Source organism: Aegilops tauschii, chromosome 6, assembly GCF_002575655.3.
Source record: "Aegilops tauschii subsp. strangulata cultivar AL8/78 chromosome 6, Aet v6.0, whole genome shotgun sequence".
Lineage (NCBI taxonomy): Eukaryota > Viridiplantae > Streptophyta > Magnoliopsida > Poales > Poaceae > Aegilops > Aegilops tauschii.
Window position 1 is genome coordinate 321,634,002 of NC_053040.3, and position 11,855 is coordinate 321,645,856.

General features: G+C 50.4%; 1 protein-coding gene across 1 annotated transcript; it reads right to left on the minus strand.

Annotated features, from left to right (window-relative positions):
- Window positions 1-9,982: 9,982 nt before the first annotated feature.
- On the minus strand, window positions 9,983-11,044 carry LOC141026053 (uncharacterized). Its single transcript, XM_073502002.1, has one exon. The coding sequence runs from the start codon at window positions 11,042-11,044 to the stop codon at window positions 9,983-9,985; it is 1,062 nt and encodes a 353-aa protein (XP_073358103.1).
- Window positions 11,045-11,855: the final 811 nt, after the last annotated feature.

The window sequence follows — 11,855 nt, forward strand, 5'->3', positions numbered from 1 at the left end:
GCTTATGTATTCGAGACCTCGAGGCCCCTGGCTTGTAATATAAAGCTTGTATTATTTTAATTTGTGTCTAGAGTTGTGTTGTGATATCTTCCTGTGAGTCCTTGATCTTAATCGTATACATTTGCGTGTATGATTAGTGTACGATTGAATCGATGGCGTCACAAGTTGGTATCAGAGCCGACTGCCTGTAGGTATCCCCCTTTCCAACTCCTTGGCCGAAGTTGAGTCTAGTCATCCAAAAACTGTCTTACTAACTTGGCTGTGTGGTTTACGGGCCCACGTCGCCATTGGGTGGTATTAGGATCTTTTACTCATCGTCTATACTCTGGGACTCTGATCTCTTTTCTATTCGGGTTAAATGATTTTATTAACGCCGACTCTAGGTTCTCGTACCCACTTCCTCCCAGAGAGCCCCGACATTACCGATGATCGCTTGCTTCACCAGAAGATTCTGCAGATACTCCTCGATGTTTCTCGAGACCCTGTGCCCACTGCCTTGCAGTTCCTGACCACAGATAATCCCCGTGAATAACATTCTTGCCGCTTGTACCTTCATACCCAGTTGCCCCTATTATTACAAGATGTACTCTCCGTTGTTTCGAGAATCCTTTGTGCCTTCTGCTTTGCAGCTTCTTTTTGCACTACGGATAATTCGCTGAACCCGTTCATCCCCAGTTGTTCATATGCTTTCCAAAATACTTGGAAATACTATGTGATCTTCCGAAAATCCTCTACAGCCTATTGCTCTTGATTCTCCTTGCCTTCTTGCATTAGGATTAATTCCATATGTCTAGCAATATTCTTTAAAATTCTTTGTGCTTGTCATTCTGTTCCTATGGATTCAACGTGTGAGCGAATACTCGCAATCATCAATTAATCCTTGGAAATTTTCTTTCCGGCTTCGACATCGCTCCGGTTATGAGCTGGTTTTTGCCCAATCAAGATTTGATCGGGTGCACCTTTAAGTCTATTCAACTTACTCATCTTTTGATCAGAGCCTCTGCTTCTGATCCTTCGACTTGAAATCATAACTCCTTTGTACTCAAGCATCGAATTATTCAGATGTTTCTATAATCCAATGCCTTTGCATTCCTTCCTTCTTCTGATTGAGTACTGATACTCACATCAGATCCATTAAGGACCGCTGAATCCTTTGTTGGATTATTATCCGGCAGTTTCCTTCATATTCAAAATTTTGTGCGCTCTTCCCCTGATACACATTGCCTTTGGTAAATTGTATTCTCTGCCTTCTCAACCATGCTCTGCCTTCGAGCTTGTGTTATTTTACTCGTGGAGTTTGTGGTATATGTTCCCAAGATGCCCCTATGGGTTGAACCTATGCCTTCCTTAATCCATGTGAACCCGAGAGTTTTCACGAGTCATACTCTTCTGGTGTTTTGCCAGATAACATTTCAACACTACAACTTCATCGAAAGCGAGAAGTAAATGAAATGATATGCATTGAAGAAGTGGGAGTCGACCTTGAACTTTGTGTTCATGCCCGTGGACACGATGTAGATCTTATCATGGAAGCTTCTCTTAAAATTACTTATCCCCTTGGTATAAGATCATCTTATATCTAGGATTTGATCCTTTGCAACCGTGGTTCTGACCATGATTGTTCCCCTTTGATTCCATTTCTCGGACAAGTTAAAGCACTTGTCTTCTGTAGATAAATGCATCTTCGCAACCTCTATTTTGATCTCCCGTCGAGTATTACCCTCCGGTATCTCAAGAATAACAAAGAACCGTTTTGCTTCCTACGACTCTTCATCTGGTATTGCTTCTCATCGATTTCAGATTTCCCTGGGTTTTGAGTTGTTAGTCAATCAAGAGCACCGATAAGTGAATCGATTTCGCACTCCGATTCAATAACTCTAAGTAATTTTCGTTGCTTACGAGTTTAGTAATCCTTCAAGTCATTCCTAGCCTGATCGGCTATATCTTTACCATGGTAACTTTTAACTGTGCTACCTGGTCCTTCTTCCCGGAGCATAATTTTCGATGATGAGCTAAGCCTACGTCGATCTTCCTCGTCATATCATTTCGCCTTGAACAGCAAGCTTGATTTTGAGCTTGTGTCATACTCGTGGTTCCAATAACTTTTTGCTTCATCATTCCTTTGACTTGATGTCATCGCCGATCGATTACATCTTCCTGAAATCTCTCGACAATTGTGTCGTGCTCGTCAACATTTTGAGCTCTTCCAGCATATCAATCGAATTCATGATGAGAAATACCATCCTTGACCTTCGATGATTTGAGTTATCATCGACAACCCCCCTTGTCTTCTTTCCAACACATGTTTGATCATGTCTTGGTTATACCTTGGACTCCTTGCTATTCCTGCAATTGTTCCTTGGGTATTTCTTGTGATCTTCAACTCCAACCCCTACTTGTAACACCATGTTAATGCTACCTCGAAGCATGACTGAGGTATTCCGAATATCAACAAGAGCATTGGAAGCACATTGTCGAATGTTTCTTGATCTATTATCCAAACACCGTTGTATGGGTAATATCATGGTTCTTCCCTCGCCCCCTTTATCTAAATGCTTTTGAACTTGCTGTCATATCATGTATATCCTGCTCCGCTTCCCCTTGGGAAGGATATACTCCCAATTCTTGTGTTTAAACACATTTTCCTTTCCAATGTTCTGATTAATCTAATGATTAACTTTTCTTTTCCATTGTTTTGTTTAACCCTTCTTGTGATCTATATGATATAAGAAGTAATAATTCCCTGCTTATGTAAACTCCTCGGTGTACAACTCTATCAGTAAGACCCTGTTACTATTGTTGATGACATTCCGGTAACCACCGATGGACGAGAACCTTGCCTATAGGTCCGCCTCGTTCAACGAGCAGGAAAATGGTTCTCTTCGTCCCTCGCCCTTGGTACCAACGTTGTTGCCAACATAACAGGCATGCTATTCTTTGACATGCCTCGCTATCATGACCATGCAAGATGTCAGCGCCCTTCCTACTTTTAACCCACATGGTGGGCCCATAACCCACAGTTCCACAGGATTGAACCCTGACTCTCATGTATATCTTTGATTCCGAAATATTCTTGCTTTTGGCTTCGTATCATGTCACGAGCCACCTTCCAAGAGGTGATCTATTCCCGATCTCTGAACCCTGTTCTCACACTCTGTTCAGGTCACAATCGTTTGTCCATTCGGTTGTAACTTCTTATTGTAATTTCATACTTTGCTCTTGATGTTTTATTAAGTTTCAACTCGAGAGATACTTCTACCTCATTCCCTGAATTTGTTCACCAGATAATTAACCCTATAAGGGTCAGTTCTCCCGAAGTTACTCTTTACTTCCCCACTCGAATATCGGGACGAGATTTCTTGTAGTGGAGGAGATTTGTAACACCCCCGGTGTCATGCTACAGTAAACCTCTGTGATTAAGCTAACTAAGCATTGCTTGATCACCCTTGATTCAAATCTCAGTGAAATTCCACTTTGGAATCAAATTCATTTTTGCAAGTGAATTTTGAAGTTGCACAAAATTTGCTGCAAAATAGTCCATCATTTAGTAAAAATTCCATAACAAATGATTGTTAAGGAAAACAACATCACCTCCAAGCTAAGATGGACTGTAGCAAATTAAAACAGTGCCAACTCATCAAATTAATTGCTTTTCCATGTTTTTGCAAATTCAATCTAATTCAAACTTCTTCCAAACTTTTTGTGGCTGTGCCAAAAATTGCAATGTATTTATGTGGACAATTCCCATATTTAACAAAAATCATTTTGGCACCCCAAATATTACAAAACCCCTTTATGTAAAAGAGAAGCAGAATTATATAAAAAAAAAGAATAGGCCAGGCTGCACTGTGCACTTGGCCCAGCCACGCAACAGTGCCAGCCCAGCCCACCTACCTCGGCCTTTCATCCTCCTCCTGCAACAGGAGAAGGCCGAGCCTCCATGGCCGCGGGGCACTCGCCCCCACGCACTGTTGCGCCGCGGGTGGATAAGATCAGCCCCCGACGCTTTCTCTCTCTCTCTCCCAAACCCTAATCCACATCAGATCCTCCCTCCTCCTCGCTCTCTCTCGCTCGCTCGCTTCTTTCTCCCCACTGCCCGAGCGTGCTCGCCGCCGTTCTCCGTCGTCCCCGCGGCCACCGTCATCGCCCTGCACCCCCGACATGCTGTAGGCGTCCGTCGTCGTCCTCCACGTCGACCGGGGCCTGCCGTTGGAGCCGGGAGGCACCACAGCGCCGGATCCACCTCATCCCCTTCCGCCTCGACCGCTGGTGATTCTCGTCGACCGCGGCCTCCCTCTGCGCTCCCGTTCACTCACGGGGCCTCCTTGCGCCCGCACGGTGAGCACCACATGTCCTCCCCTGCCTCCCCCTCGTTCTGCTGCGCATAACGTCGCCGCCGTGGACGACCGAACGCAGCTCCGCCGTGCCGCTCATCGTCGTCGCTTCCTTCGATGCCATAGCCGTCCAAGCACACCATCGTGCTCGGGGCACTCCAGTGGTGCGGCCTGGCGCTTTAGATTGTTTATGCGCACACTAGTTCTTTGTTTTCGCCGAGCTACCGTAGACCACCGACGCCGGCGACCTTGCAGCTCCCTGTTCCGGCCATCTCCGGTCGGTCCAGTGGCACCACTCGACGCGCGGCAGCGGCAGCGTTCGAACGCAGGTGAAAACGCGTGATTTGGCGCTCTGTAGCGAAGATCCGACCCTCTCCGGCGAACTCGCCGCCGCGGAGAGCTCGCCGGCGCAACTCGGGCGCCGGTCGCCGGCGTGGCACACCTGGGGCCACCCCCTGTGTCACTGCCAGTGGGGCCCCTGGTCCCCTGTTGACCAGTTGACCTGGTCAACTGTGCTGACTGGGCAGGCCCCAGCCACTGACGTGCGGGCCCCACCGCTTAATCCCCTAACAAAAATGTTTCAATAATTAAAACTGATTAGTTTAGCTAATTAGTCTATGACAGGTGGGGCCTACCTGCTAAATATCTTTGTTTAGTTAGTTTTAAAACTCTGTTATCTCTCTGTCTATGACATGTGGGTCCCACTGGACCCACTGGTTAGGTTTGACCTGGTCAGCCGCTCTGTTGACTGTTGAGGTCATCAAGACGTCATGCTGACGTCATATTCCATTTCCGTAAATATAAATAAATCCAGAAAATGGTTTAATCTTTGAAAATTCATAGAAAATAAACCGTAACTCGGATGAAAATGTTTTCTACATGAAAGTTTCTCAGAAAAATCCAACGAATCTGGATACGCGGTCCGTTCATCTGTCACATGGCCCTAGCATGCTGAACATGGAACCGCCCCCTCTCATTTCATCTGTCCGGAAAACGCCAGACGTCGGGAAAACCCCTCCGGATGTTTCCCTCTCCGTCTGCAACGTCTAGCATTGCGTTAGTTCACATCTGGCACATCTTATTGCCATGTTATGCTTTGTGGTGCTATGTTTGCTTTATATTTACTGTTTCTCCCCCCTCTTCTCTCCGGTAGACCCCGAGACCGATGCTGCCCCTGTGATCGACTACGTCACCGACGACCCCTCCTTGCCAGAGCAACCAGGCAAGCCCCCCCTTTGAGCATCCCGATATCGCCCATTCCATTCTCTCATGCTTGCATTAGATTTTGCTACTGTTATTATTTGCTCCTATTCTGATGCATAGCCTGCTTTTGTAACCTGCTCATTGTTACCTACCTGCTTATCCTAAACTGCTTAGTATAGGTTGGTTAGTGATCCATCAGTGACCCCCACCTTGTCCTTGTTGCCCCTACTTCATCATCTAAGACCCGATCAACGGGATCGGAGACCAGGCCCCGACACCGCACATCACTTTCCCCTTAGTTGCTCGACACTACTGGGTTACTATCGAGTGCCGGGGGTGAGACCTCATTAGCACTTCTGATGTTACCCTGTAGTGTAGCTATTCGGTCGTGGTCATCGAGGGTGATTCCGCCTTAACCACTTCCGATACGAATCTGTCGTGCAACTCCTCAAGTGTGAACTTCGAGGGTAGTTCCTCTTACATTCAACTTGATGATTACATCGAGTGGAATCCGTCAAGGGTGATTCCTCAGGTTTTCCCCTTGGTGTTAGACACACAGTTACTATGATTACTATGACTTTACACTGAACCATGTTACTAAAGACGGGTCGGCTCTGAGGGGTACCCGCGCGAGCTTAATTGCGAGTGATGTGGAGTCGGGTTGACCTGGAGGGTGCCCGCGAGATAATTACGAGGTGTGGCCGGGCATTCCTAGCCCTTGCCGCAAGTCCTCGAGACGGGCCAACGGGGTCACATCTTTCGTGAGTCTCTGCTTGTTACCGCGTGCTCCTAATCCACTATGATTTGGATATTTGATCCGAGGGGCCTCTGGCCTGATAGCACTAACCATCACGTGGGCATAGTATGGGCGTTCTGTGTCGTATACATCAGCCGAAGCTTAATAGACGTCAGTGACTGAGCGGCGCACGTCGGGTTGGACTGGTAAGCACCTGCCTTTTTAAGGAGGTAGCTAGGTCTACTCACCGGCCGCGTTCGCAACGTGCAGGAGTTCCCGGGGCGATGGCCCATGAACCCTGGGGGCATAGGTTTAGTCCGGCGTGCTGACCTCTCTATTAAGCCTAGGTCGGGTTGCGGCGTATTGTTTGGCCGAGGCCGGGCATGACCCAGGAAAGTGTGTCCGGCCGAAGTTAATCGAGCGTGGTGGGTAAGTTGGTGCACCCCTGCAGGGAAGAAAACATCTATCGATAGCCTGTCCTACGGTAACGGACACTTGGAGTTGTATCCCGATCGATACAACTAGAACTGGATACTTGTGATGAGTAATGGATTGTGATGATAACTGGATAATATGGCTCTGGGATTGCTTTCTCGCAAGGAGTCGAGAAAGGATATCTGGCCGAGGTTGATAACACTTATACTACTTTACTTTATGCTACTCTACTCCCTCCTGTTGCTGCAAGATGGTGGTTTCCAGAAGATGCTAGTCTTCGATAGGATTAGGCCTTCTCTCTATTCTGGCATTTCTGCAGCCCAGTCCACATATACAGCCTTCCTTTGATAATGTTGCATATGTAATGTAGATCCTTGCTTGCGAGTACTTTGGATGAGTACTCACGGTTGCTTTGCTCCCCCTTTTCCTCCTTTTCCCTTTCTTCTCGGATGTCGCAACCAGATGGTGGAGCCTAGGATCCAGACGCCACCTTCGACAACGACTGCTCCTACACTGAGGGTGCTTACTACTACGTGGAGACCGCTGACGATCAGGAGTAGTTAGGAGGCTCCCAGGCAGGAGGCCTTGCCTTTTCGATCGTTGTTGTTTTTGTGCCAGCCTTCTTAAGGCAAACTTGTCTAACTCATGTCTGTACTCAGATATTGTTGCTTCCGCTGACTCTTGTGTTTTCGAGCTTATGTATTCGAGACCTCGAGGCCCCTGGCTTGTAATATAAAGCTTGTATTATTTTAATTTGTGTCTAGAGTTGTGTTGTGATATCTTCCCGTGAGTCCTTGATCTTGATCGTACACATTTGCGTGTATGATTAGTGTACAATTGAATCGATGGCGTCACATAGGTGCATGAGGCGAGTTCCATTGAAGATGTGTCGGTTTCGCTCCTTCCAGATGTTCTAGATGGTGTAAAGGAAGCGGCCGCTCCGCCTTCCTCGATCGTCCTTGGGCAAATTGGTGGTGAACAAATCCCACCAGTCCGAAATCCCCATCGAAGGGGGCAACGTGGGCGTGGCCCCAGAATCCTCCCCCGTCCACACCTGGACGTGAGACCAAACTGCGGCGGCAAACGGGCAGTCCTTGCAGAGATGAGTGGCCGTCTCCGGTGCCCCAAGGCAAAGGGGGCAGCGAGGGTCGTGCGGCCAGCCACGAACGGCTAGCATGTCGGCCGTGAGGATTTTACCGTGGAGCACAAGCCAGGCAAAGAACTTGCATTTTGGCTCAGCGTGTGCCTCCCAAATCTTGGCTGGGGAGAACCTGGGATAGGATGCAGAGAACTGGGCCGCGTAGGCCGAAGCAGCAGAGTATATGCCATTGGGGGTCCACCGCCAAGTGATGGAGTCCTCCTGGTCCGGGTTCAACTCAACCTGAGAGATAGCTGATGCGAGGGCAATGAACTCCTGCAGGTGGGTAGGCGATGAAAGACGTGCCGCCGATCTGATCCAGTTCTCCTCATGGAGCTCCTTCATCACAGTTCTCCTCTTCCTGGTGGCAATTTTGTACAGCTCCGGGAAGGCCCAGGACAGCGGGCCCCGTCCTGTCCAGTCGTCGTGCCAGAATAAGGATTTTCTCCCATTGCCCAAGGAGATGGTGGTAGAAGCCCTGAAGAGCGACATATCTGTATCATCGCAAGACCGCAGAGCCCACCCATTGGCGGCAAGGATCAGTCCACATAAGCCAAGGCCAGCGCAGTCGGAACGCCCGACCAAATCTGTCGAGGTCTGTGATTCCCAGGCCCCCCATGGGCTTAGGCCGGCAGACAGTCTTCCAGTTGACCAGAGAGTGTCCGCCAGACGTGTTTTCCGAGTCTTCCCAACACCAGATAAAGTTACGAGTGATCTTACTGAGCTTCTGGATTGCCCAAGTGGGAAGCAAGAGCCAGTGAGGTGATGATTTGCGATGGCGCACAACACGGAGTTTGCAAGGGAGACCCTGCCCGGTCGCGCCAGGTTCTTCCACTTCCAGCCCGGCAACCGGCCCATTGCCTTGTCTAGAAGAGGTTGGAGGTCAACCCTTCTGAACCGCCTGGTATGTAGTGGGAGACCTAGGTATCGGCCGGGGAACGAGGCCAGCTTGGCCGGGAAGGCCCAGAGGATTGCCGGGAGATCGATGTCCTGGCAGCGAATGGGGAACACCTCGGTGTTGCTGACGTTTGTGACGAGGCCCGATGCATCCCCAAAACAGGCAAGGATCCTAGCGATGGCGTCGATCTCTTCTTTGACTGGGTTAGCGAAGATGCCCGCATCGTCTGCATAGAGAGAAACCCTTCAGGAGGCCGTCCGCGCCCTGATGGGCTTGAGGATCCCGGCCCGAGAAGCCGCCCGAAACATAAGTTGCAGAGGATCGATTGCCAGAATGAAGAGCATAGGCGACACCGGGTCGCCCTGGCGAATGCCTTTTCCATGTACGAATGGGGTTCCCGGTTCCCCATTTAACAGCACCCTAGAGGAAGATGAAGCGAGGGTCATGCAGATCCATTCCCGCCAGCGCTGTCCAAATCCCAACTGTTGCAGCACCTCCAGGAGGTAAGCCCAACCCACAGAGTCGAAATCCTTGGAGATGTTGAGCTTGAGGAAAAGGCCTGGTGTTGAAGAGCGGTGCAATTCTTTGATCAAGTTTTGCACGTGTAGGAAATTGTCGTGGATGCACCGTTTCTGCACAAAGGCACTCTGGCACTTGGAAACCAACGACGGAAGCAGAGGGGCTAGTCGGTTAGCCAACAACTTGGAGAAGATCTTGGAGATGTTGTGTATCAAACTGATTGGGCGGTAGTCGCCAATCGAGGATGCGCCGGCTTTTTTCGGGAGCAGAATAATGTTGGCAGAATTGATCAGGCCAGTGCAGTCGCCTCTCAGGTTCGCGAGCTGCGTCATCACAGCCACGACATCCACTTTGATGATCTCCCAGCATGATTTGAAGAAGGCGCCGATGAAACCATCAGGGCCCGGGGCCTTGACTGAAGGTAAGGAGAATACCACCTCCTTAATCTCCGCCTCGTCGAATGGAGCGTCCAGAGCCGATAGGTCGTGGTGCTGCATCCCGATGTTCTCCCAGACAATGGACTTGGTGCGCAGGGCAAGCATGCCGATGTTAGCCTAGAAGTGGTCTAGAAGGGCCCGTTCCTTGTCCTGTCTGGTAATTGCCAGCCCCGAGGTGGTGGTGATTGTCTGGATGAAGTTCGTACGCCTTGGTCCGTTCGCTCGAGCATGGAAAAGCTTTGTGGTAGCATCCCCCAGGCGGATCCAGTTGAGCCGAGAACGCTATCTCAGCTTGATTTTCTGAATGGCAAGGAGCCCCAGGTACGAGGCCTTAAGTTGTTTACGCAATTCCCTCTCCGAGTCCGAGAGCGGTCTTCCCTCCTTAGCAACATCCAGGAGCCAGATGATCTCCTTGGCAACTGCGATTTGGGAGCCAAGCATCCCGACTTTTTCCTTTTGCCACTTGCGCAGGGCCTTCGCAGTCCGACAGAGCTTGATATGAATCTTGCGGATGGCATCCCGGGCCTGAACAGGTTTGTTCCATGCCAAGGCAACGGTGTCCTTGAAGCCCGGGAGACGAAGCCAGAATTCCTCGAATTTAAAGGAAGGCTTTCTCGAGTTGTCGACGCACCCCTGAAGATATAACGAAGCATGATCCGAGCAAGCTGTGGTGATAGCCTGAAGGTGCGCATTGGGAAAGAGCATGTCCCAATCGTCGGAGTGGAACACGTGGTCAATCTTGGTAAGGACCGGGTTGGCCTGCGCATTTGACCAAGTGAAACGGCGCCTGCCTAGGTGAAGCTCCTTTAGCTGCAAGAAATCAAGAGCCCCACGGAACTTGCCCACCAGGCGGCGGTTGATGTTGGTGTTGCTCTTATCCGCCGCTTTAGTGATGAGGTTGAAATCCCCCAGAAGGAGCCACTCGCTTCTGGCCAAGGTCTTGAGAGTCCTCAGCTCCTCAATGAAGGCCAACTTGTCTTGCTCGCCCTGCGGGCCATAGACGCCCGTGATTGTCCACGAAGCGCGCTCGTTGAGCATGGTGACGGTGGCGGAGATGGAGCCCGGAGTCGCATGGAAGTCGGATAGGGTGAAGAAGCGATCCGACACGGCCAGAATCAAGCCCCCGCGGGTGCCGTCGGCCGGGAGGATATAGAAGTTTGCGACGAAACACGGGCCAAGCATCTCGCGGATGATGGCGTCATCAACAGTCTGGAGTTTTGTCTCTTGGAGGCTGACAATGGATGCATGGGAGTCCTGGACGATGTCCGGAACTGCATCCCGGCGGGCACGCGAGTTCAGGCCTCGAATGTTCCAACAGATGATGTTGACGTTAGGTTGTGCCATTAAGGAAACTTTGAGTGATCACGGCAGTAGCGGCTTCTCAAAGCCGAGAAGCTGGTAGATGGACGGTTGACGCAAACACACATGTTGTAGAAGATAGCAGACGAACATGAAGCACCCCAAGGGTGAGACGATAGGCGACCTCGAGCCGCGGCGATGCGCAGCATCCGGAGACTAAAACGGAAAGCAAAAAGCAGAAAGCGATACATCTTGGGACGGAAGTGTTAGGATGATCTCCACCGTGTGGGCCCAACGGCCCACCGGGCCCTTAGATCCGCGCTCTGATCGGGGGCGCTCAACCCACTATGGTTGATGGGCCCCTGTCACCTGCACTATATATAAAGAGGTGGGGTAGGCAGCTCGAGATACGAGGTTCGTCGCAACGCCGTACACCCCACCTAATCCCCTACCGATCTAGGGTTAGTGCAGTGCTGATGGGAAGCGCCGCCACCACTTCGCCCACTACTCTCTGCCATCACCGGCCACCGTCACCATGGCCGGCACCGGTGGCTCCTCGAGCCACAAGAAGAAGGTAATACCTACCACCACTGTTGCCGGAATCCTAGCCTAACTGATCCACAGTAACTATCAATGGTATCAGCCAGAGATTGGTTTAGGATTTTCGGTACAGAAAAGAAAAGGAAATCCCCTCCCGAGAGAAACCCTAACCCCAAAACAAAAAGAAAGAGGGAAGAAGGGCAAAGTGCACCGCCGGGAGGCCGCGCCGTTCCTCTCGATCCAGACGCGCATCGGCAAGCCGAGGCGTCGGACGAAGAACTACCCCACACGGGGCAAAGGGCATCGCAAACAAACC

Bases quoted from the DNA above. Each gene is read 5' to 3' on its own strand.
- LOC141026053 (XM_073502002.1), bottom strand. From the start codon at position 11,044: ATGGCACAACCTAACGTCAACATCATCTGTTGGAACATTCGAGGCCTG.